Source organism: Anguilla rostrata, chromosome 13, assembly GCF_018555375.3.
Source record: "Anguilla rostrata isolate EN2019 chromosome 13, ASM1855537v3, whole genome shotgun sequence".
Taxonomy (NCBI): Eukaryota; Metazoa; Chordata; class Actinopteri; order Anguilliformes; family Anguillidae; genus Anguilla; species Anguilla rostrata.
Genome location: NC_057945.1, coordinates 23,981,221 through 24,005,428, shown reverse-complemented (window position 1 = coordinate 24,005,428; position 24,208 = coordinate 23,981,221). Strand labels below are relative to the sequence as shown.

Below are 24,208 nucleotides of genomic sequence, written 5' to 3'. Positions count from 1 at the left end.
ACAGAGCCAAGAATGCAGTGACTCATGACTCATTTAGATCTTGTTTAATATATTCGTATCCGTAGTTAAATATAGGCTACTCAAACATATGTAGCCTACGTAAGCCCGTGTCACACGCATGTTCCCTATGTAGCCTACAATTGTACATAATATGTGTCCCAGGTTTTTGCGAAAACAAGCATGCTCGTTGGCCTGAGAATAACTACGACTCATGATTTAATTATAGGCTACGGTTTTTTTTTTTTTTTTGTCCAGGGAATACTCAAGAACCACATAAAACACGAATTTGGAATTCATTTACTCATATATATATATATAAACATTTAAATGCACACATCATGCAGGTTTACGCTTCACATATACGTCTGCTGAAAAGTCCCCCTGGGCACAAGACGTCAGTTCACCATCTAAACTGAATTGCAGTTTGATTTGGTCAAGATAAAATAAACTTGTATTTAATGATGGAATTCAGTTCCAATAACTTAGCAACACAGACGTAACACTTAAGTCAGCTGACCTCTTGCAAATTCGCTGAATAATTGAACCAACTGTTTTTCATATGGCGACAACATTGACTCATTATTTACAGTATTTGTACTGCCCTCACCCTTATCCTTATCCCACTTTAAACTCTATGAGCACGAATAGTGTTCACAGAACATTTCTGATTTTCACAGCAGATGGCATGTATACAAGACTGACCACAGTGATGTGGCCTGACTATATTTTTCATCTATTAGAAAACTTAAGTTTTAGAGCCAGTGAAACTTTCATAAACTTTCAAAAGTATATTCTAAATATACTTTTTTAGAATATCAGGGAAATTTGAACCAAGAGCTGCATTGTCATTTCAGAATTGAATGTATGTTCTGAAGCAGTTAGTGGTGTACTAAGGACGGAAATGCTTCATGAATAGACGCTGCAGTGTTCCTCTGATGGGACAATATCCCCTCCACTGCTGATTTCTTATCAGGGCAGGCCTCTGTGAACAACAATGTGTTTCTCTGACTAATTTGTGATTTACTGCTTGACTAATTAAATGCCCCAATAACGTCACTGTCACAGACATAAATGGAACCAAATTGTCTTTTTAATCATTCAACCTTTATAATGGTTGGGCAGTCTTGGTTATACATAGTATCAATCTCCAATACTGTTTCCTTAATCCTTAGTCAGCCTGTCTATCAGTCATCTAAGATTCCACTAAGGCTGGTGGAAACAAACATTTGTGCAGTCTCATCTCTCAGCTGTTTAAGCAGATACAATTTGTGTTGTTGTTCTAGAATATTACACTTCAGGCATAGTAGTCAATGTTAACATAATTGAGGTACAAAGCCAGCCAGGAGGTACAGAAGATAAAGAAGAAACTTGCCCTGGACATACATATTTTCAGTTTGTATAATTTTTAGGTCAGCATCTCATGTATTCCCACTACTAACTGTTATCCCACTCATCCCTGCTTTATCTCCCCCTCCACTGCCCCAGCCCATTGGGTGTGCAGTCCTCACTTCCTCTTTCCAATGCGAGCCATCAGTTGAGCATTTGCGGCGGCCTTGGTTCGCATTTCATGGTTCTTGGCCAGGTCTATCAGGGCACTGAGGATGCTGGTGGGGACATCCAGTGACAGGGCAAACCGTGACCCCTGGGGGTTCCTCTTCGGGGCCAGGGGTGCAGGCCTCTGGAATCTGTACTTCCGTAATGTGGGTCGAAGCTGGGGGGGTTGCAGGGGTCCTGGGACCCTATTCCTGTTAAGGATGCGGAGGGCCACCAGGTCTCTCCCCCACTTGCCTTCCGCCTTCTGCTGCTCTCTTCGGTCCCCAGATCCCCTCCCCTGGCATAGCCCACTTACCATGAGCATCAGAGCCAGGTACACACACAGCCTCATGCCACGCATCACTGAAGGAGCAATCTGATGCCTGACACCAACCAAGCAGGGCACATGGCAGAGGGGGTAATGGGGAGAAGACAGGCAGAGAGAGGGAGACAGAGATAGAGATAGATAGATAGAGAGAGAAATCTTGAATGCAGTTCATTCATTGAACACAATTATTTTGCAAGTAGGTCTCAGAACCTGAAATCTTTTTTGCATTTGTATCTTTTTGAAAATCCCTTAAAATTGTGTAATTGTCTGTTTTTAATGTTCGTATTATTTTATTGTTAAAATAAAAGTGATCAAATTTGAAGAATCTAATAAATATTTTTAAATTAGGGTATTAAAAAAAGCACAATGCAACTCAATAAAAAAACAAATTTTTGTGTCTTGTTGGCAGAAATAGAGTTTTTTTGTGAAGTTTCTGTGCTTGCTGTTTGTGAGCACAGTGTAATCAAATCAGCTAATACCACTAAAACATGTCCACCAATTCACTTTTCATCCCATACATCAATACAATACATAGTGCTGAACAAAACTAACACAGTAGTAGCACCATGTTGCACCAAGCTGCCCACATTAGCTCAATGAAATATCACACTGAAAGGTACATACTGTGTAATAGATTTCTATGTCAACCTAGGGCTAATGTTTTGCTGTGCTTTCATGCCATTCATATAAAACTGTAAAAGTACAAACAGGAGCTGAAAGTTTGAAATGCTTCAAATATCTGAAATTACATGATTGTGACACAGACTGACCCAAACAGGTGCATTTATGCGTCTCAGGTAAAACAATATAGAAGAAGGAGACAGGAATCAAGACAAATACATATGAAATATTTCAAATAAAAAATTATTAATGTGAAATAATTTCAAATAATATGAAAAGGAAGAGCGTAAATTACCTGACACCACTGTTCACGTCCACAAGAGTCCTGTAAAATACTGCCTCCTGTCCTTCAGTGAAGCAGGACAATGATGAAGATGATGATAAGCCTCCCTCTCACTGTCCGAGTCTTGAAGTTATTCTGCTTGCGAGGGGAGGAGCCTCCGATGAACTGCACTAACAGATTTTCTTCTGGGCTCTGCGTCTCCACTTTGCTGTCCCTTTGTGTCCCTGGCTCCTGCCTCTCTGCTCTTGTTCCAACTCCCCCTCTTCCTTTCTCCCAACTATTATTTCTTCCATCTCTCCATCTCTTTCTAAACCACTCTTACCATTCACCCCTGCCCCTCTCCCCTGCCACTTCCACTCCTTTCAAACCCTCTCCATCCCTCTTTTTGTACGATATTGGAAGTCTTACAAGCTACCCAAGACACTGGCATCAGATCACATGTTGAAGTATATTAGTAATTAATTGCATAGTTTGTAATACATCTACATAGGCACCGAATAGTCATACCTCCATGCATGTAAATGATGGCAGAAAAGGATTTATTAAACTACAAGCATTGCGTCCTCCTTATCACTTCTTTCTCAATGTTTTAACGAGAGCACTGTCAATCAAGAATACAGGGTCTGAAATAGTAGTTAATGCAAACAGTGCATATAGGAATTTGTAATGTGTTTTAACATTTACACATCAGGGGCAGACAATCTACAGAATACAATTGTCTGTCTGATGGATACAAAGACCAGTTTAACCAAAGTATTTACCTGAGGCAGTTCCACCTGCAGGTACCTGATAATATACCTATTCAACCTCTCCTACTTCAGTTATCATGTTTTATCTTGATATGAGCCATTTACTACAGTATATGTAACCACTTCCTGATATTTTATACTTTTACATATTAACAATATATTTGAGCCTCATGTAGGCCTATGTGTATCTGTGATAGTAACTAAATATGAATGTTAGATGCCCAAAACTATGTTTCTCGGATTAATAATATTGGTGACAACACAAACCCTTCAGACTAATATGATCAAACCCAGATTGAACACTTCTTATCTGATAACTGCACCAGGAAATGAGCAGCACAAGTCTGGTGACTGATTTATTAGTCAAACACAGATACACAGACAAAACACCTTTCTTTAGATTCCACAAGGAAGAACTTTAGACCTTCTATTTCTGGAGACATTGTGCCAATCTCTCCAGACAGACCCCCATCCCTCACCCCTTCCTCACGGTGATAGCCCCAGAAGACACTCTTCTCACCCCCATGTCCCCAGAGATCTCATATGCATGCATCCTGACTTGTCCCCCACCTCCCCCCAAATGGCAAAGGGAGAGAGGGCTCAGTGCCTCAGCTGATGTTTACAGATCCTCAGTGAAAATGTTCTGCACGTGCTGTGCTTCAGGACTCGGCTGGCCGTCCTTAATCAGGAAAATTAAAATCGGTGGCCGAGGTTCCAGCATCAGAAGGGTCCAAGATGACTGACTGTGGTCCATGAGACAGGCATTTTTAGCTGAGCACACAGGAAAGCTGAGCTTGGTTACTGGTAAATGAATTGAAGCGCTCACAACACACTGATAGGCAGCAAGCTTGTGACATTATTACTTTTTGTAGCGATTACCAATTAACCACCACACATTGTGAATTGTGAATCCTAAAAACTCCTGAGAGTAAAAGTTACTTTTAGAAGCAATCTGGCAGCTTTTAGCTCTTAGAGGATTTTCTTGCACTACTTTTAGTTCTGCATCATTGTCCATCCCTGAAGCTCACTCAAATTTTGAGACAAATTATTTGGGTTTCACAAATGTGCATTATATATTACTGGTTATTAATAGTGGTGAATGTTAGGCTACCTCATTCAAAAAATGTATTTAATATTTATCCTGTCAAATAGAAATTCAGCTTACAGAAACTACAATATCACTATATGCTTCAAGCACATAGATTTAACTGAAGGTGCAAAGTAATGCCCTTTTATTTGACATTCAGAAATACTTGAATGTTTTCAAATCTAAATATGGAATCATTGTATAAATGTATGTATGCACTATCCCATATTTACACATCAGAGACAGTATAATTCAAATGCAAGATTTAGAAGAAATAGGAATTGGAACTGCAGTTGTTCTCTGTGCACCATCAATCTGTATTTATTTCTGTATTACGCTCCACTGAGTTGAGCTGACAGCATGGCATACTCATGGGTCTTTAGTTGTGTTCCACTGTCATATACATTGCATGGGCTTGCTGGGCTGCTGCGTTGTCGGTATGTTAAGCTGCATTATGTATGTGCTTAACTTGTTAAGGCACATGTGTGCTCATTGATACACTGTTTGTGCTCTACTATGTGTAGTACTCTGTATGTGTGGTGAAACGTTTTGACACTGCATTGTTTTACATGCTGCACTTTAATGAACCGTAGAAACTACTGCAACCTTAAAATATTACGCTCGATGCAGTCAAACAATAAAAAAGAAAAATATAATAAATCTGGAAAACACTGCCTTTTACACTTAACAAGACATAAACCCCTTAACCCTAATGCAACCTTAATTGTTTACATAAGTCCACATGAAAAACAATACTATGTTCTAGCAAGCATTTGTTCATGAAAAAACCAGGCTTTCATAAAGGTCGCCTGTTTACAAGAGAGATGCGTCCTCTCTTCATCCCACTAGAGATCGGTCCAGGTCTATTCCTGCACCAGAACACACTTGCCTTGTAATCTCTTCATACAGAACATTCACACACCTTGAAAGGTGAATTAAATAATATTTTAGGTAAATTAATCATAGAGAGAGGTACTTCAATACATTTTTATTTGAATCTGGATGCACCAGAGTTGCTGTTATGTACAATGGACAACAGAAAAAAGTATACATGATCATAAATACTTCCCCTTTCTCCTCTAAATAAAAGTCTGTGCATTAGAATAATTTACTGTTGCTCTTGTGTTAATGACTGTAAATACCCCATGCCCTCCCCCCCTACAGTACTGAATGAACCTGTGTGCACAGTCCAAATGCACTTCCTGTACAGAGTGTGGAAATGTCTGTGAACCTGTTCAGCTACAGCTCCTTCTAAAAACCTGTGGTCAGACCTCAGGGCTCAGGTGGACCCCAAAATAAACACTGGTAAAAAGAACAGGTATAAATAGTCTAACAAAACAAACAGGAAAAGAGGCCTACATGCACTTCCAACACCAAACACGTGTTCAGAGTGGAGAAAGACGAATAGAGCGAGGCATGAAAGGAAAAGGGGGAGGAGAAGGACAGCGTACAGTCAGCATACTGTGGGAACACAGTTTCTCCATTACATTGCATGATGGGAAGCACTGACACAGAGCAGAGAAGAGTGGGTGACAAAGGGTGTGCTGGGAGTGGTCTGAGGGGACGCAGTGAGGAGCAGACCAACGCTGGAGCTGCAGGGTTAGAATCGGAGCCAGTACATGGCACTGCGCACCCTGTTGTAGTCAGGCAGCTGCTCAACTGGACCTGAGGGAGCAGGGAGAGAGCGCTCAGAAATCTGCTGGAGTAACAGTCAGCTACGCAAACGCGCACATATACAACCACCCATGTGAACACACACCTACAGATTACAGAACAGCACTGCAGTCTTTAGGCTGCCATGACAATTATATCCGTATAAACAGGACTCACCGACTGCAACTACAGCGGGACACTTGTCATAGATATATTTGGAGCAGACGTCTCGCACCATCCTCGGGGTGACATCCTGCAGGTGTGGCAGTGAGAGAGAAAGAGAGAGACAGTGAGACGGGCTGGGCGGCGGGGGGGGGGGGCAGGGGGTAACTGGTCAACTCCTGTTACTCAGTATTCAGTTACTTGTGTTTTCACATCAGGTTGAGCAACACCATATCCATGAAATACATATTGCTCATTTTCCTAACAGCAATCAGGTATATGAAGACAAGCCAGTCTCGTCATAATATCCACATTTTCCAACCAGAAACCAGTATATGAAAAAGAGTTGGTACTTAATTACGGTACAGGTACTGAATAACTGGGCAAAGTAGGCACTGTCAGAATGCCTAAGAGTGGAATAGGAGTATCTCTGATCAGAAGAGACAGAGTGAACAGAAAGTAAGTGCAGGCAGAACTACTGGCTGTGGGTAGAATGCGTTAGCGGTGCTTCGCCTATGTAGTAGACATGCTTCAGGTGTGTAGGTAAAATTCCACAGTAAAGGCATGCCATAATGGTGAGCTGTGAATCGCAGACTCACATTGATCCGGGCATCCCATTCGGCCAGAGGGATACGGCGCCCGTAGTCTAGGATATGTCTGCCAATGTCCTCACACACCGGCGTTGTCCCTGAGGGAGCACAGTTACAGGGCCAATAAAGTACAGCTTAGTAAAACAGTGTCAATACAGTACCACCACAGTAACTACAGTAGTCAATGCAGCACAGACATAGTAACTACAGTACAGAGTCAATACAGTACCACCACAGTAACTACAGTAGTCAATGCAGCACAGACATAGTAACTACAGTACAGAGTCAATACAGTACCACCACAGTAACTACAGTAGTCAATGCAGCACAGACATAGTAACTACAGTACAGAGTCAATACAGTACCACCACAGTAACCACAGTAGTCAATGCAGCACAGACATAGTAACTACAATCCAGTCGACACAGCACAGCCATAGTAACTACAGTACAGAGTCTATACAGCAGTCAACATTGATACAGTAGAGTCAGTCAATATACGATCAGAGGTGTGACAATAGTCAACACAGCAGAGTCAATATCAGAGCAGTCAGAGCTGTAATAGTGCATCTAATACATCATCAGTGTCCCAGGAGCCCGCAGCAGTGACTCTGTACAGCCATGTGTGACAGCGGAAAGAGAAGAGCGCGAGACAGCAGGCAGTGAGATACGGGAGAGGGTTTGAGATAAGGGAATAAGAACAGAGGCACTGAGGGAGGAGGCCCGCCTCTCACCGTCCAGCTGGCCCACCAGCGTGGCCTTCAGCGCGTTCTTGGCTCTGGCCACATCGCTCTCCGTCACCGAGGTGCACAGGTTCATCCTGCGGGAGCCGAGCCAGGACGCAGCGTTACAGCACAGCCGCAGACTGCAGTCTGACAGCGCCCATCCGCATCAGAGCTCACAGGCACGCCAGCGCTCACAGTCAGGGGACTCACACGGCCAGTATCGGCACGGAGGAGATGACCAACCCCACCCCCTTCAGAAATAACCATCCATATCCAAGAGTCTATATCCATCTGACGGTTGGTGAATGTGCATTAGCCAGATCTGAGAAAGTATTGCCAAGTATAATCTGTCAGTTTATGTAAAATGGCGTTGAACAATATTATTAATTTTATATCCGTGCTCCAGTGCATGAGTTCCAAAATTCTTCACAACTCAACTGTTTAATACAACAAGGATGCACAAATCAGTTTATCTGAAGCTATACAATGTGTAATATATAAATGGAAATATAAACAAAATTTTCTAAAAGGAAAACATTTTATTCCACTTCTACCAAACCCATTTTGAGACCCCCTGTTCTAGTGCCAGTGTGTACTATTGTGTCTATGAGCCGATGGGATGAAATGCACATGCATAAGCGTCTTTGCACATTGGAGAGTGTGTAAACACCAAGGTCTACCAGCTATGAATAGTTGTTGGACACTAACCATTGGTTCTGCGCATAGAACATCATGTCATCGATGTTGTGCTGGTCGGTGACGAAGTAGATTCCCAGCAGCCCGGTGTCCGAGTAGGAGGAGTGGAAGGCCTGGTAGCTGTGGCAGACCTTGTTTTCCACCGCAAGGCGAGCCAGGCGGCTGCTCAGATTCTGTTTGAAAAGCGCACAGGCAGTCAAACCATGAAGACTGTCACTAACATCATCAAAATGGAAAGGCTTCCCTCAACAGGAAGTTTCAGAGTAAAAGTTTGGGATCCAGTGTCTCCCCATCGAGAGAACTCACCTTTCCCCCACCAAAAGTGATATCATAGCTGCCAATCATCGCATTGGCCACCATCAGAGTAACAATGTCAGGACTTGCTGCTCTAGCACCCTCCACTGCAATGGCAACATGAGCTAGGGGCATGGCGTCATCACGCATGCGAATCTACAGAAATGAGGAGGGTGGAGAGGGGAAGAGAAAGGCAGATAAAACAGTGATACCAGTGTTCAGTAGGAGGTGCGAGTTGGTGCTCGTCTGCAACAGATCCAAGAACAGACTAAATAAATGATGTGTCTCATGAACAGATAAAAGAAATGCCCCGTCTTATTACTATTTGACAAGTTGGCACAATGACACTAGTACTTCTTACTGAACTGTTACTGGTTCTAAAAGCTACTGACTCATTACATATGGGGACTTACAATGCACAGAACACAAGTGCACAGCTCTCTTGTAATCCTATAGAGTATAATCCTAAATGAATGCAAATTTTCACTGAGGGACAGTATAGGGGGTGCGGGACAGACGGGAGGTGCGCCCCTTACCTCGCTCCCTGTGAAGCGACAGGGGGGAAGCACGGGCACAGCATCCCCCTCGTACTCAAACGACACCCCACTGAAGTGCTGCTTGGCCAGATCTACCAGCTCACTGTGATTTACACCTGTGGAGAAGGGGTCAGGAGAGCAGATTATACACCACAGGGCAATCAGAGCAGGGGAATGACACTGGTTAACACAGAACCACTGCAGATAAACAGCACAGTCAAAACTGGTCAATACCACAGAAAAGTCAATAACTAAAATGTACAATGCAAGGAGCAAACAGCACGGAGTGGGGAAAAACACTCATCATGGAAAGTCTGTTGCATACCTCCAGCAGCTGCCAGCACCATGCGAGGGGCCTTGTAGTGGCTGTTGATGAACTCCACCAGGTCCTCACGAGTTAGTGTCCTACAGCAGTGAATTACAGAGACCTCATCAAACCAGCAGCTCGGGCTTTATACAGAGTGTGTGCACATACACACATACACGCGTACACACACACACACACATATATATATATGTGCACGCAGGAGTGTACTTTTTGTGTATTTGTAAATGCACCTGATAAATTATAGCGTACCCATCTATGTATATAATGAGCATCTGCTAAGTGACTGTAACATGATGCATATATGTAGACATCATCCGTGTGCAGTACCTGGCGTTTTGCGAAGGCCCCAGCACACTGTGTCCCAGCGAGGTGCCCTGGAAGGCGGTGGCATGCAGCAGATCCAGGCAGACGTCCTGCAGGCTGCCCTCCACCTCCTCCAGCTCTCTCAGCACCACCCCGCGCTGCCGCTCCAGATCTGACTCACTCAACGCGCTGCTCTGCACCACCTCTGACAGCAGCTCCACCGCTGCGGAGAGACAGAGGCCTCGTGACCGATCCCACACGCACATACACTAAACCCAGCACACATGCAGGAACACACCCGCTCTGTGCTGCTGTGTGAAATCTGTGCAAGGACTGCATAAACCAATCTCACCCACAAACACAAACACACACCCAGAGGAAGACAGGACAGGCCTTACCTCTTGGCAGGTCCTTGGACAGGGCCTTCATGTAGTACGCAGTGTGCTCACGGGAGGTGTAGGCGCTCAAGTGGGCCCCCATGGACTCCACCTCCAGCTCCAGGGCAGACTGAGAGAGCTTTTTCGTCCCCTGAGAAGATGGGAAGAGAAGAGATTGGTTAGGATAGGGGAAAAAGGAGATACAAGCGAGAACAGTACATGTGCATACTGGAGAGCACAATAAAGCACAGGGAAAAGTGTCCTTTTCGTAATTTAGAGGACTTACGCTGCAAGCCTATGCTAGGCTAAAGCTAAAACAACAGCGAGGGTTTGAGTACCTTAAAAGCCATATGCTCCAGGAAGAAGCCAGCTCCATTATTCTTCTCAGTCTCATAGCGACTGCCACATTCAATCCACAGCCCAACCTGTCAGAGAATTGCAGAGGTGTAGAAGGGCAGCGAAAATGAATTGAGCGGAATAGAAAGATAACAGAAGAATACATAGGAAAATGGGACAAAGTGCATGTGTGTATATGCATGTGCATGTCTGAAAGCAGGTGTACCCATACTTCCATATGTTGGTTTTATTACTCTATAAGATCAGATATTATTGTCCTCTTCTCTGGAAAATTGTATTTGGCCTCACCAGGAGAACACACATAGAAGGTAATGTAATAATGTAAATAATAATACATAATTCCAGACAATACAACTGTAAGACGAGGTGCATGGTAGGCAGCAATACCATGCCCCAGATAATGCCTTATTTTGACACAAAGGCATAACCAGCTGATCCTCTGATTGGAGTACAGGCCATGACAAACTCAAGTGACAGGCACTGATAAGTGTATGCTCAGCACAAAGAACAGCAAACGGAAAACACTCACGGTGCAGGTTGCGTGTCCAGACTCCTCTGAGGCGACGCGCAGACCGTTTTCCAGGGTAGTGAGCTGAGTCTCGGGGACCCCCCGAAGACTCTGCACATAGGACAGGCTGCCCTGTCCCCGTCTCAAAGACAACAGGACAGGCTACAGAGCAAGGGAACCCTGATTAATGCACACATAGCTAGACACTAACAAACACATGACATACGCATACATCTGTGCCATAGCAAGAACGAATCATTTGCCAACAGCGAACTGAACCTCACTTAGTTTAACGCTAATAAGCCTAGCTAACGTAGGTTAGGAAACATGCTGTGAATGTCAAGTAACTCGGGCTAACTAACGTAAATAAAACGTAAAACAATTGAAACACCTTTAATCAGTCTTAGTCTCAACATAGCACGTTTGATCGTACGTGATGAGTGAGCTAGCTGTCCGCATTATGACCTTGTTTCTTTCCTGCGAACAACATATATCACCCTAACGTCACGAATTACGTTAATCCACGAGTTCTCATGACACTTAAAACACAACGTAGCAGACCACGAAAGTTCATTGTTATCTTGCTTCTGTTAACAATACACCAGTGAAACCACACATTGAGCTAACATTAGCATTGTGACCTTACACAAGATATCCAAGCTGTAGAACGGACAGCCCTGTGCAGGAAATGGCTTTCCTGGTCGGCTGCTAAGCAAGCTAACTAGCGTTGTAACTCCAAAGGTTACCAGAGCTAATTCATACATGGTTATTACCCCTTGACACCTTAAATATATGGACGGAGGGATACTTTCTATTGATTAATGTACTAACGAACAACATTAACTTGGATACTTACCCTGGGTCCTTTGACAAGAGCTCGACCCAAAGCGCTCCCGGCTCTACACACGGAGGCAGCCATCTTTTCCCAAGTTCACAGAACGTAGGGCCGGTCGCGCGCGCGTACAAAACATGTACGAAATGATGAAATAAAGTATGAACGCGCACGTTTGCCATTTCATGGTAATCTTATTAGTTTAGTCGTTTAGAAAATGTGGGAGTGTATATACAAACCACAATGTTGCTTCTCCCACTTTAAGTTGGGCTCTTGATGCTCAGTATTATCCAGACGTGCTTTTTATTAATTAAATTAATAATTTTAATAATTATTGTTTATATAATCACATTTATCAAAAGTTGCTGCTGATGACTCCTGCTTTTGCTACATTTCTACAGTTCTATTTAAGTAAACCTACGAGCAACATCAAGGACAGAACCAAAGTGGACCTCTTCTTGGTCGAGGTTGACTCCCACGTATTATCAAGATGGACAATGTGACCAGCATGAGCCAGTATTCCAAATTAATTTTTAACAAAAGACTGTTATTCATAAACTTAGTATTTAAAAACCCAGAGGAAAAACGCATTGGGAGACAATTTAATACTGGTTTTATTTTTCAATTCATAGTTATCTCAATCTTCTATAAATATCTGTGTGTGCATGGAAAGGTCTACAACAGGGGTCCCCAAACTTGGGGTCTGGTGACCCCCAGTGGTTCTTGATGGAGATCCAGGGGATCCTAAGAAAAATACAGGTGTTTTGAAGAGAATATTTTGTTTATTAATATATTTTATGAAAGTCATAGTTTAGGCTTTCAGATAAAATGTAATAATAGTGTGGTAATTTAAATATTAAACATTTATATAGAAGATACAGTGCAGTCGTAAGTGTTTTGGACAGTAACACAATTTTTATTGTTTTGGCTCTGTACTCCACAACATTGGATTGGAAATGAAACTGTGAATATGAGGTTGCAGACTGTCAAAGTTAATTTGAGAGTATTTACATCCATATCAGTTGAACATTGTAGGAATTACGGCCCTTTTTATACATACTTTCCCCATTTTAAGGGGACCAAAATGTCACTATCCAAATACTTACAGACTGCATTGGACTGTATATAGTTCTAAACATGCTGTAATGACATCAATACTTGTACATGCTTCTGTGACTTATTGAAGCCAGACATTCTTAAGCCACTTACTGCATCCAGTATAGGGCATTGGCTAAATGTCTCTGATGTTTATCAGTGAGATGAAAAGATTTGGGGACCCCTGCAGTACACTACAGAAGGCTGTGTTTGCACACAGCACAGAGTTATTCCCTGCTCACTGCAGGACTCTTTCAGGAGGACTGCTTGACACCAGCGCAGCCTTCCTGATTGGCCCTGACCTGTTTGCGTACGTGGCAGAGGGGATGCAGTTGGAGTCCAGGGTGCGAGACAAGTGGGGCGGGGTCAAACGACTGTCCGGCACCCAGCAGACCATGCTGCAGGCTAATGACCTCCAGTGGCAGGACAGGGCCGCTGTGGACATTGCTGGAGTGGTCTGGTAAAGGCAGCAGGCGGACATTGCGGGGCCGAGGGGTGTGGCCACACGGGAAAGACCTGTTCCAGGGGGAGTCCTGAGAGCGGGATACGCCTTCTATGGTGGTGAGGCTCAACCTCACTCGCTGCACTTTCTTGGATTCTGATGTCAAGGTGGGGCACTCCAGGACGTTCACGGGGGGCACGCTGAGATTGGAGAAGGTGAATTGTCGCACCATTCCCTTCCTCCACCTCCTTGGGGACTTAGGCGACCCCTTCTTCTCTGCCACCATCTTATTCTCTCTGCCTGGGGGACGATGTTTGGGAAGGAAGTTTTGGGGGCATGACTTGACGGCGCGAGGTAGAATAATAGGGGCAGGGTTGAATGGGACTGGATTTCTCTGAGGTGGGGGGCGAGGTCGCCGGAGAGGAGCCCCCTCCACCAGCAGGTTGACCCCCACATACTGTGGCACTTCCACAGGAGCCTGGATTGAATGAGAGAGACCATTTGGACACAGTGAACCTACTATGAACACTGCCAGGAAATTCATATAATGTTTGGACAGATGCACCTGCCAGCACTACCTTAAATGGCAGTACTGTAACCTACCCAGGTAGGTTAGAAAACATGGTGTTTAGAAAACTAAACTGATAGTGACTGTAAGTGGAAAGTGTAAGTTAAAACTCAAGGTGAGGGGCTTTATTACCTTAGTTTCCCAATTTATTCAATTGGATAGTAATTAAAGCACTCCAGGTCAAGCAGCTTGCTTAAGGGCACAATGGTAGTGCCATACACTGAACTAAACCTGCACCCTCCTCAAACCCCATACCTTGCGTGTGTATGTGTGTGTGTGTGTCCATATGTGTAATGTGCGTATAATACATGTGTAATGTTTGTGTTTGCAGCCCTTTAACCTGTTTGTATATGAGCTTGAATCCCCCAGTGTCAGCGTTGCGGTCCAACCGTCGGTCCAGAACCACTCGCAGGGTGTCCTCCTGCACAGCGGCACACAGTCGGGCCGTCACGACGGTGGAAGGCGACATGGTGGGGCTGGCGTTGATCTCGATCAGCCAGGGCCGCAGGTCCCGGCCCAGCATGAAGTCCGCGCCGTAGAGCTCAAAGCTGCCCCGTCGCCACTCCACCAGGTCCTGAGCCGTCTGCAGGGCGTACATCACCGCCTGCTGCATCCCCGGCACCACCACGCCCTCCCACTCTGCCTCCCTGCCCTGTTTGCCCAGGAACACCCGGAACTGGTCACATGACCACATGTTGTCCTCGGGCAGCTCTGGGTTACGCAGTGGAGATGGCCGAAAGTGCTTCTGTATGGAGTTGTTGCAGAGGTGAACTGAACTGGGTGGGACAGAGAGATGGAGAGATGGAGACAGGGATGGGGTATGTGAAAGAAGGTATATTATCTCCATCCATGAAGCCCCCTGAAGTCTTTCTGGGAAGAAATATACTCCACTATGCCTGTCTGTTAACTGCTCAGCACAGATGGTTGAAGCTTATTTAGCTGCTCAGTCTTTTCTGTCACACTTCCATTTCCATCTCTTCATTCTGCTTTTCTATCAATCCACCCATTTTCTTCCTTTCTATCCAACCTTTCTCTTCCTTTGTCTCCAGACATCTTCTCTCATCCTTGTTGTCCTCACCCTTAATCTCTCTCTTACAATCTGTCATATCAGTTTCAGATTAAGATATATTTTATTGGGATGACTATGCATTGTATCATATTACCAATGTGAATGATTAATATTTATAATAATAAAATATCTTTTATATCTATAATAATAATTATTATTATAATAGCAGAATATCTCAATATCTTTTGCCTTCTCACTCTTCATCCTTCCTGTTCTCACCCTATCTCTCTCTTCAGTCTTAATCCCTTCCCTCTCTTCTCATGAATTTGTTGCTTCCTTTCTCTCTCTTTCCTTCCCTCTCTCATTCCCTTTTCTCTCTTTTCCTCCCTGTTTCTCACCTGTCCAGTGTTTCCAGAGAGTATGGCTGTGTGGAAAAGCGCAGGTAGCATTTGTTGTAGAACCAGATGGTTAGGGGGTTCCAGTCTGTCACCAAGAACCACTGCCGTATGTCAAACTTGGTGCCGTGGATCAAGAGAGGGCGTTCCAGATACTTCTGCACCACCCATTTACTGTCCTTTATGAGAACAGGGTCACTGTCCACCAACCTCAGGATGTCATCCAGGTGTTTCACACACATGATGCCTGCAGTAGTAGAATGCAATAACTGTTTTTGAATCTACAGTACTTTTACTGTGCTCTGTTTGTAGTGCTGTTATTTCACTGTCTGTAGTCCTGTTGCTGCAGTTGTGACTGTGCACTATGTCAGTGGTGTAAGGGAAGTGAGGACTGAGTAAAATATATCTATAATTTGAATCCAGCATTTTTAACAGCTAACACTCTCTTTAATATTCAGCACTCTGAATGTCGAACACAAGTGCATCAACAGTTAAAACTTTACTTATCCAAAGTATAAAATATATTTATATGATTTGATTGGTTAATTATCAAAGATATCAATTATCAGTTAAATTTCCAAATTGGTTGATAGGCAGAGCAACTCGAAGACAGCAAAATGTTCCAAAAAGACACAGATAAAAATGTTAAATAACAAAACCAAATATAACAAAACCAAATCCCACCACATTGGGTTCTGCTTGAAAGTGGCACTGCTTCTAAAAATGTAAATTCTAACTGGCAGGACTTAACAACCATTGTCTATATGGACATTAACACACTGGGTGTCCCAATGATTCTGGTTTGCTCTGTGTCTTCAGAAAGAGTAATAAAACTTTCAAAGGAGAGAAAACTCCAACTCCAAAACACCAGGTTTGTATACAGAGATAAGACTTGCAGCATTATTTTTAATTTAATTGTCCCAAGGATGTTTCCTTTGTTGTTTGTGGAGGGGAGAACAGGGATAGAGAGAGAGCATTCCTATGGTCAAAACAAGTTACTCAATCACAAATGACACTGCGAGGACTATGAGCAAGTATTCCAGATGAAATTATATTGTCTGTCTCTCAAAGACAATAATCAAAATTAAATATGCGACAGTGGTATTATGGGATGGCTATGACTGAATGTGACTCACCCCTGCCACGGGACTTGGCTCCAGGCTTGATGATCCAGATGTTGTGGATTCCATCAGTGTCCAGCTGTGGACTGACCTCCCACAGCCTCTTCAGCATGGCCTGACAGCTGTCTGCATAGAGAGCACTGGCCTCAATCTCCACCCCATCACTGCGGAGAGAGAGAGAGAGAGAGAAAGAATAAGAGGTCAATACTGAGATGCACCTCTGATGTAAATAAAATGTACATAGATACAAAGTAAAAGAACACACACTTGACCTTGCATGTGACTAATCTGAAACAAATAACAAAATATACTCACTGGACCACCCGGTAATAGTTGTGAATGAACTCTCCCCACTCCTGCTCTGTGAGGGTGGGGGATGTCTCCATGGCAACATCAATGTCACTGTGGTCCAGGCTGTCCATAAATGCTTGGCACACACGCAGAGCTCTCTGGATCACAGTGGACGGCACCAGGGTGGCAGCCCTTCGCTTGCATGACCTCTTCTGACCTGAAGAAAGGGAGGGCGGGGTGAAAGAGCAGTACAGCAGTGCTTCTCGGTACAGCATTCACAGGGGCCACAGCCAGTGCCAGGCATTTGTGAAATGAATTAAGAGGAGTCAGAGCATGCAGGATCCTCTCAGTCTGTAGTGTGTGGCCTCTTACTAGCACTGCCCACGCACTCTGACCTAAACATCAGCTGAAAGTTGAAGAAGTTGGCAATGTACGCCAACCTCCAGGTAGCTTAACTACTGTAACCATGTGTGATTGACCTCTGTATGCTAGTAACTCATGGTGAATCTGGAATACTGCTGAAAATGCACAGAAGTGGCAGCTCATCATATACACCTTGCTGTTTCCTGTTATTCACTTTTGAGAAACCCTCACAGGATGAGTTATGTAAAAGGCTCAAACTCACCCACATTTATCCTTCTTTAGCCACCTGCATCAGGATACCTCAGTTTGCCAGATAAGTCTGTGTAGGAATGTAGAGTTTGTTTCTGCCAGGGTGCTATTTGTCAGTGTGATGTATGAGTGAAAGTGGAGTATTGTATAAGTGTGCGTGGTTGAAGTTTCAGCGTCTCATACCCTTTTGCTGTGGCACACTTGGGATTTTGTGTATGTGCGTGTGTGTGTGTGTGTAGGTGTGTGTGCATGCGTGTGTGTGTGTGTGTGTGGTACCCTGTGGTGAGAGGCCAGTTGTTTCCCCAAACTCTTGTCCTTCGCCCACAATCCTCTCCACTACACACTGCAGAAGGCTGGTACATGCTGTCCTCCGGAAGTCTTCTATAGAGAGAAAGAGGGAAAGTGAACAAGAGACACAGAAAGAAGTGAGGAGAGGAAGCGATAGAGAGGGGGGAGAGTGATGAAGGGAACCGATTGTGGAAGAGAAAGGGTAAAAGAGAAAGAGAGCAAGTATAGAGGATAGGAGATAAGAGAAATTACTCTGTATTTGTTAGAGTCTTGCATAGTAGTTTAAGAGATGTATCTTACCTAAAAGGTTGTTATAAATATGGCAGGTTACAGATGAAGCACTTCATTTAGGAACAGACAATGAATGGGTGAAAAAAATAAAAGAGATTCAGGCGAACAGGAATTAAAGGTGTTTGATGGGGTAGGAAGACAGTGTGTTTCATAAAAGATTCATAAAGTGAACCAATGTGTAATGCATTCTTTTGCTGAAAGTGAGTTCCACAAATGGGGAGCATAGTATGTGAAGTATCTGAGCTGAGCTGAGCTGATACTTAAGTATCACCAATAGTCCCTCACCTCCCAAACACAATGATATAACTGCTAAGTGCTAACAATTCTGCAGTGTAGGACAGTTTAAATATTTTGACATTAGTCCAGCATGGACTAAAATTACAGAATCAGATTTTGCCCTGAACACTTGGCTTTGTAACTTTAAGAACAAGTAAAAACTAACCATTGCTTACATGCAGAGATGCTACCGCCCCCTTTTATAAATCACAGAGGGGGCGGACAGAAACGGGGAGGAGAGCGGGAACAGAGATTGGAAGCAGAGAGGAGGGGCTGACCGATGAAAGCGTGTTTCTCGTCTTCCGCCCCGAGCCTGTAGCAGCGTGGGAAGAAAGAGTCTGGATCTGCCGCAGCATACCACTGCAGGCTCCTGAGATTCACACATAACCCCACCTGAAGGAGAGAGGGCACGGAGGAACAGGAGCAGGAGCAGGGGAGAGAACAGGGGTGAGAGAGTCAGGGAAGGAGGGACAGGGGAGAGGGGGACAGAGAGGAGAGGAAAGAAGAACAGAGAACAAGAGGAGAGAATGGGGAGGGGAAAACGGGAATGGAAGTAAAAAGGGAGGGAATGAGCGGGTGACAAGTAAGTAAAATACATGGAGAGGTAGAAGATTGCTCGCAACATTACATTTATTTGCCTCAACTGTGACCTGCCTCTGACCTTGGTGGTGAAAGTGCCCGCCTTTGCAAAATGATTGGTCATCTGCTCCTTCCTCAACGTGCGATTGTCAATGGTGTCTCTCCGTGTTGTCCAATAGAAATACGTCATTTCATTTCGAACCATGCGAGACTTGAAGGAGGTTCAAAGGCATGGAGGAAGAACATAGAGAGGGAATTGGACAGAGAAACATTACAAAATTCGCAAATACAACTGTTCGTTACAACGACTGTGAATTCTTCACCTTTTATTATATTTGTTTTTTGTTTTGCCTTTTGGAATCACTGGCTTATGTCTCGCCAGTAAAAAACTTTAATGCTGCATTTTAAATGTAAATGAAAGAAAGAGAGTTAGGAAGAAAGAAAGAGAGAAGGGGTGGGAGGAGAGATAATTAGGTAAAGTGGTATGATCAGAATTGCAGTCATACTAAAAGGTGGCATCCTGGTAACTGAATCCACAGGATGCCAGCATCAGAAAGGATACCTTTCCTGTTGGATACACAGAGATAAGCTGACTCACCATGAGATCATACATGTTATCTGGGTCATCTTCCTTCTCCACCTCCTCTGGACTATCTGAGAAAAACGGAGGGGAGTCAATTCCAACTGAGTCTTTCAAAGCAGAGTGCAGTGGACCTGATATGATATGATGGAATGACAGTGCTAGTTATTCCCTGTATATTTATTATAGCCCACTGCATATGCACCAGGTCCTCTGTACATCCAGTGTTACATGCACACATATAGGCCTCTGGTTGTTAAATATGTAATACCCTGGCTCTGGCTGGCTTCACTGACTTTTCCCATAGAATGTTTCTTATTCCGATTACATGCTCTTCCTGTACACTTTGTTATCCAGCCCAAAGCTTGCAGAAGTGCATCCTCTGCATCAGGAAAGCATGTAAAAACCCCAAATCTGAGATTTCTGTTCTCTCTTCTCACCCAGAGCCTCACCATCATCGTCGTCATCATCGTCATCACTGGCGTCCACGTCATTTCTGTCACCTTCCTCATCGCCACGGCGACGCCTGCGTAGCAGACCCGGGCGGGGCATGCGATGCTCCACCCAGCCTCTTGCCCGTAGGGCAGCACGGACCACAGGATACGGACCATGGATGGAGAACACTTTTCGGAGCTGAGAGACGAAGAGACAGGGCCGGGGGGGGGGGGGGGGTCATTGTGAGGGAATGCCTTCCTTCATCCGACACCGCACAGGAGGTGTGCGGCCTTATCTGTCCTCACCTTTACAGCCTTGTCCACCAGAGCCTTGGCTGCACGCAGCCTGTCCAGGTTAATGACGGGTAGGTTGAGCAGGCTGCGGCGCACCCTCCCCTCGGCAGATGGAGCTGACAAACACGCACACAGACAAATGAAAACGTTCACTATCACACCTTTGCTATTACACGCCCATTCTAACACTATAAACAAAAACTGTAAATTTCACTTGCATTAGTATATGTTTCTGCCATAAATACAACAGACATCCTCAGGTAGTAGTGTTTGTTATGTGTGTGTGTGTGTGTGTGTGTGTGTGCTGTCAGTAAGTAGCCTGCGAGCTGATCAGAGAGTACACAAAAAGCCTATAGACATAGTTTAGACACCGAGCTCAGTTCAAGGTGAACTGTAGGGGTTTGGGGGATGGGTACTCTGTAAACATGAGAGCAAGGAAGACTCCCAATTATTTCTCTCCAGCACTGACCACAGCACCCTGTCTGATCCTTTTGTCACCCACAACATAAACGTATAGCAAGTTAGAGGAGACTTGACCTGAATATGTCTTGACAAAGGCATTAATGTGTAATTGAGACTGTAACTCGGCCCCTGACCCTTGACCTCCTGACCTCCCCAATAACGCGACATGAGAAAATACATGCAATATTCACACACCGCTCCTGCTGCATGCACACATTAATTCATTAACTAAGGTATTGCCCGTTACTCTCAAACCTGACCTTCATCACTTATTTAAACTATCCTTCACTCTTAACACCCAATCACATGATTGAAACAAGCCCTCAGGACTGAATGATTCCCACTCCTGCATGTTGTTTGGATCCAAAATTAATTATGCAAATCATGATTTATTTTTCTATAATGAATTGTTCATATAATGAAATCAATTCATTATACTGTACAACATGACATGTCCTTTAAATGTTTACTTAAATATTTAAATATGATTAACTTACTCCACCCCCACAAGAGTATATGGATGGCATGTAATATATTTATGATCAGTCAGATAGACACAAACAAAGGCAGACAGATTAGATACAGAGAGACAGACAGATCAGATAAAGACAGGCAGACAGACAGCAAGCAGGCAGTTGGTCAGTCTCACCACTGTTTGTGCTGGGTGGCTGCCACACCTCACTGCTCACTTCCTCCTCTTGACACTGTGCTTCAGGCACTAGTTCTCTCTGCTTCGGGGCCTCCATGCTTCCGCCTGTCCCCCTGCTCCCCCCCTTTGCCCCCGTCTCTGTGTGGGGCAGCCCAGCTTCCTGTCTTTCCGTCCGTTATTCAGTTATTAATTCCATCAGTGTACTCTGCAGCACCTGCCACGAGAAGCGCAGCCAAATATATGAAATTGTAGCACAGACAGGTTGTCCTCGGCTGCCTAGTGACTCTGATTCAGTACTGTAATTATCCCCTTTGCTGGGTTACAATGGGGGAGTAACACACAAACAAACATACACACAGACACACATGCAAGAATACACTCACACAGGCAGACCGACACGTATAGAAAAACACATACACAATCCACAAATGCTCATACTAACAGGGGTACAGGGACAGGCATGATACACGATTAGTAGGCAGACAGACAGATCCACAAGAGAATGTGTTTTGTCAATGGATCGGAGTGTTAACTGGGTCAGATTGCTAATCCAGAGACATCTTGGATATACCTGTCACACCTGTCACCTCTGTCACTTCTCAGGCAGGGCAGAGTTACACCCCTGCAAGGGTGAGTTTCTCATTAACATCTCTGTAATCATGGTGACAACAATGCCACAGACAACAACATGAAACAATCCAAATTACCAGCAGCAACAGTAGATACAACACTACCGCAAACTTTAGCGACAAACATAATGTGCATAATGTACATATGATGTATAATGCACTCACTTATAATACAGGTTACAAGTGCACATTATATAATTGATGCTGTTCTCCCTCTGCTATTCCAAAATTGTGCCAGTCTCTGGACAACCATTGGGATCCCAGCATATCACTGTTCTTGCAGATGGTGCAGCTCAGTCAACCAGTCCAGTCTATAGCACACAAATAGGCAGCGTGGTTCCGCAAGTGAAAAGGTTAGGCTTCCAGGCATTGAGTCGACTCGATCCTTTCCCTAATGCCACAGCTATTAAGTTTATTACCGCAACACGAGCTGTCAGTCGGCCTGCATTTCTCGGACAATTTCTTGTCTCGCGTTGGGTAATACACTCACCTTTCTCCTTGCTTTCAATCGCTCCCAATTTGATCGCGCCGCACATGCGCAGTCTCTCGTACCCGTACATTCCAACGCACCGTTTACAGTTTCCATAGAAACTGTTTCTGTGTTAATGTGACGGTGTAGTGTAAAATATTGCTCCGGGTAAAACGCATGCAGTGCAACTGCGCAGACAAGCGCACACAGAAACAGATGCAAAGCGGCATTGTAGAGCGGGAAACTTCTGCAGTGATGTTCTTAAGCAGCTGCTGTAATATGCAGCCTACACAAACTTTTAAAATGTATATACAGTATTTATATAGGCCTACAGTTTATATACAAAGTATATATTGCGCATTATACAAATATTTAGTGCAATTCTTAGTGACCTTTAAGATTCCGAATCCACTTTCATTCATTTTCACGAAGCACTTACATATCACACATTATCCAGTTACTATTTGGAATTACTGTAGAAGTGCATAAACAACCATATTCTGCCCTATGTTATAGGTTTATGAATCACTTTACCGATCGAGTTTTACCAATCGAAACGTCTAATTTCGAAGTGAAGGTGAATTCAAGTTGAAACTTGGACCAAACCACCAATAAGGAATGTAACCTCAGAAAATGTTTACTAGTTAGTTGAGTCAGAACTCTCCAACTTCCAGCCTGTATAGTCAGTTTGACCACCGGCTTACCCTACCAGCTTAACCAGATTTTACCAGCTTTCTGCACCTACAGATCAGCTTTGACCAATTATAAGTGTCAAAAACACAGCTTAAACTATTTAAATCAGCTCAGGATCCCCGCTGGTTTTAGCTGGAATTTTCAGCAAGGTTTTCACACTGCATGTCCCTGTAATTTTTGTATTTTACACTTGGGGTCGCTCTTTGACCTTAGATTTTTTGCTTTAAAACTTGTCAGATCTCTTCATGTTTACTTGTGAAATGTTGGAAATGGATTTACATGACATTTAAATAGAACCGATTGCCACTTTTGCTAGAACAAAAACATTCATACAAATATGTATGTAAAGTTTGCAGGGGCGTCTGCTATGTGCAAGATTTTGCCAAGCACATTATAACATAAATTTTAACCATGCATGTGTATTGCAGATAAACTAATTTTTAAATCATCTGGATTGATAGACCTTCAGTGAATCCATATACCCCAGTTTACTTTTTTATTTAAATCCGGGAACCTGTCCTGCATCAAATAAAACAATCAAACAGACAAACAAACCCCACCAAATGTGATATAGGAAGAAATTATTATAATTTCTTTCTTTTTTTAAATCACTGTAAATAAATCAAAATAACATTTTAAAGGGGGAAAAAACAGTTTACAGGCTAAAAAATATAATACACAAAAAACGTTTTTGTTTTTGTTTTTTGTATTTTGACCCTGGCAATCATACGTGTAATTTCCCTAATGAGAGATTATCCTCCGTAAACTCTACCATGGCTGTGCACATGAAAAGGACTTACTTCCTCTGGGGGTGGAGTTTCTCATTGCACACTTCACTGTCCTCTCTCACTTTAATTATGGCCTCCAGAAAACTGGCCCGCACCAGCCAAGGTTAACGGCAGTGCTTCTCCCAGTGGCCCAGCTCTCTTCTGGGTGACTCCGCCTATTTACAGGTACTGTTCCTCCCCCATGGTGACCCAGCAGAGGGGGTAATTATAGAGCTGCATCACAAAAATCCCCTAGGCAGCTGGGGACCCAACCTGTCTGCTCCAGCATAGCCCTCTATAGTA

At 43.9% G+C, this 24,208-nt stretch overlaps 2 protein-coding genes across 5 annotated transcripts; both read right to left on the bottom strand.

Moving 5' to 3' along the window:
- Positions 1-5,574: 5,574 nt before the first annotated feature.
- Positions 5,575-12,140, bottom strand: LOC135237857 (cytochrome b-c1 complex subunit 1, mitochondrial-like). Its single transcript, XM_064305380.1, has 13 exons — positions 11,986-12,140; positions 11,151-11,291; positions 10,603-10,689; positions 10,286-10,415; positions 9,912-10,110; positions 9,582-9,661; positions 9,257-9,372; positions 8,733-8,876; positions 8,439-8,599; positions 7,740-7,825; positions 7,016-7,104; positions 6,432-6,507; positions 5,575-6,266 (listed from the first exon to the last, which is right to left on the bottom strand). The coding sequence occupies exons 1-13, from the start codon at positions 12,046-12,048 to the stop codon at positions 6,202-6,204; spliced, it is 1,437 nt and encodes a 478-aa protein (XP_064161450.1). The 5' UTR covers positions 12,049-12,140; the 3' UTR covers positions 5,575-6,201.
- A 417-nt stretch (positions 12,141-12,557) lies between these two features.
- LOC135238624 (tubulin monoglycylase TTLL3-like) lies at positions 12,558-23,304 on the bottom strand. Of its 4 annotated transcripts, none has more exons than XM_064306730.1 (13): positions 22,142-23,304; positions 21,348-21,561; positions 20,249-20,352; positions 19,949-20,141; positions 19,527-19,582; positions 19,011-19,139; positions 18,628-18,742; positions 17,771-17,875; positions 16,907-17,099; positions 16,607-16,755; positions 15,474-15,717; positions 14,407-14,842; positions 12,558-13,976 (listed from the first exon to the last, which is right to left on the bottom strand). In XM_064306730.1, the coding sequence occupies exons 2-13, from the start codon at positions 21,442-21,444 to the stop codon at positions 13,311-13,313; spliced, it is 2,487 nt and encodes an 828-aa protein (XP_064162800.1). In that variant the 5' UTR covers positions 21,445-21,561; positions 22,142-23,304; the 3' UTR covers positions 12,558-13,310. The 4 variants fall into 4 exon arrangements, with proteins under 4 accessions (XP_064162800.1, XP_064162802.1, XP_064162803.1 ...); XM_064306732.1 differs by having other exon boundaries at positions 22,467-23,304; XM_064306733.1 differs by having other exon boundaries at positions 19,961-20,141; positions 22,142-23,301.
- Between the last annotated feature and the right edge of the window lie 904 nt (positions 23,305-24,208).

Excerpts from the sequence above, each read along its gene's own strand:
- LOC135237857 (XM_064305380.1), bottom strand. The coding sequence starts at position 12,048 with ATGGCTGCCTCCGTGTGTAGAGCCGGGAGCGCTTTGGGTCGAGCTCTT. Across the intron at positions 10,111-10,285 it reads GTCCAAGGACCTGCCAAGAG|CGGTGGAGCTGCTGTCAGAG; the intron begins GTAAGGCCTGTC and ends GTCTCTCCGCAG. Across the intron at positions 8,600-8,732 it reads TCACTTTTGGTGGGGGAAAG|AATCTGAGCAGCCGCCTGGC; the intron begins GTGAGTTCTCTC and ends CTTTTCAAACAG.
- LOC135238624 (XM_064306730.1), bottom strand. The coding sequence starts at position 21,444 with ATGGAGGCCCCGAAGCAGAGAGAACTAGTGCCTGAAGCACAGTGTCAA. Across the intron at positions 17,876-18,627 it reads CGAGAAACACGCTTTCATCG|AAGACTTCCGGAGGACAGCA; the intron begins GTCAGCCCCTCC and ends TTCTCTCTATAG. Across the intron at positions 17,100-17,770 it reads AACTGGCCTCTCACCACAGG|GTCAGAAGAGGTCATGCAAG; the intron begins GTACCACACACA and ends CCCTTTCTTCAG.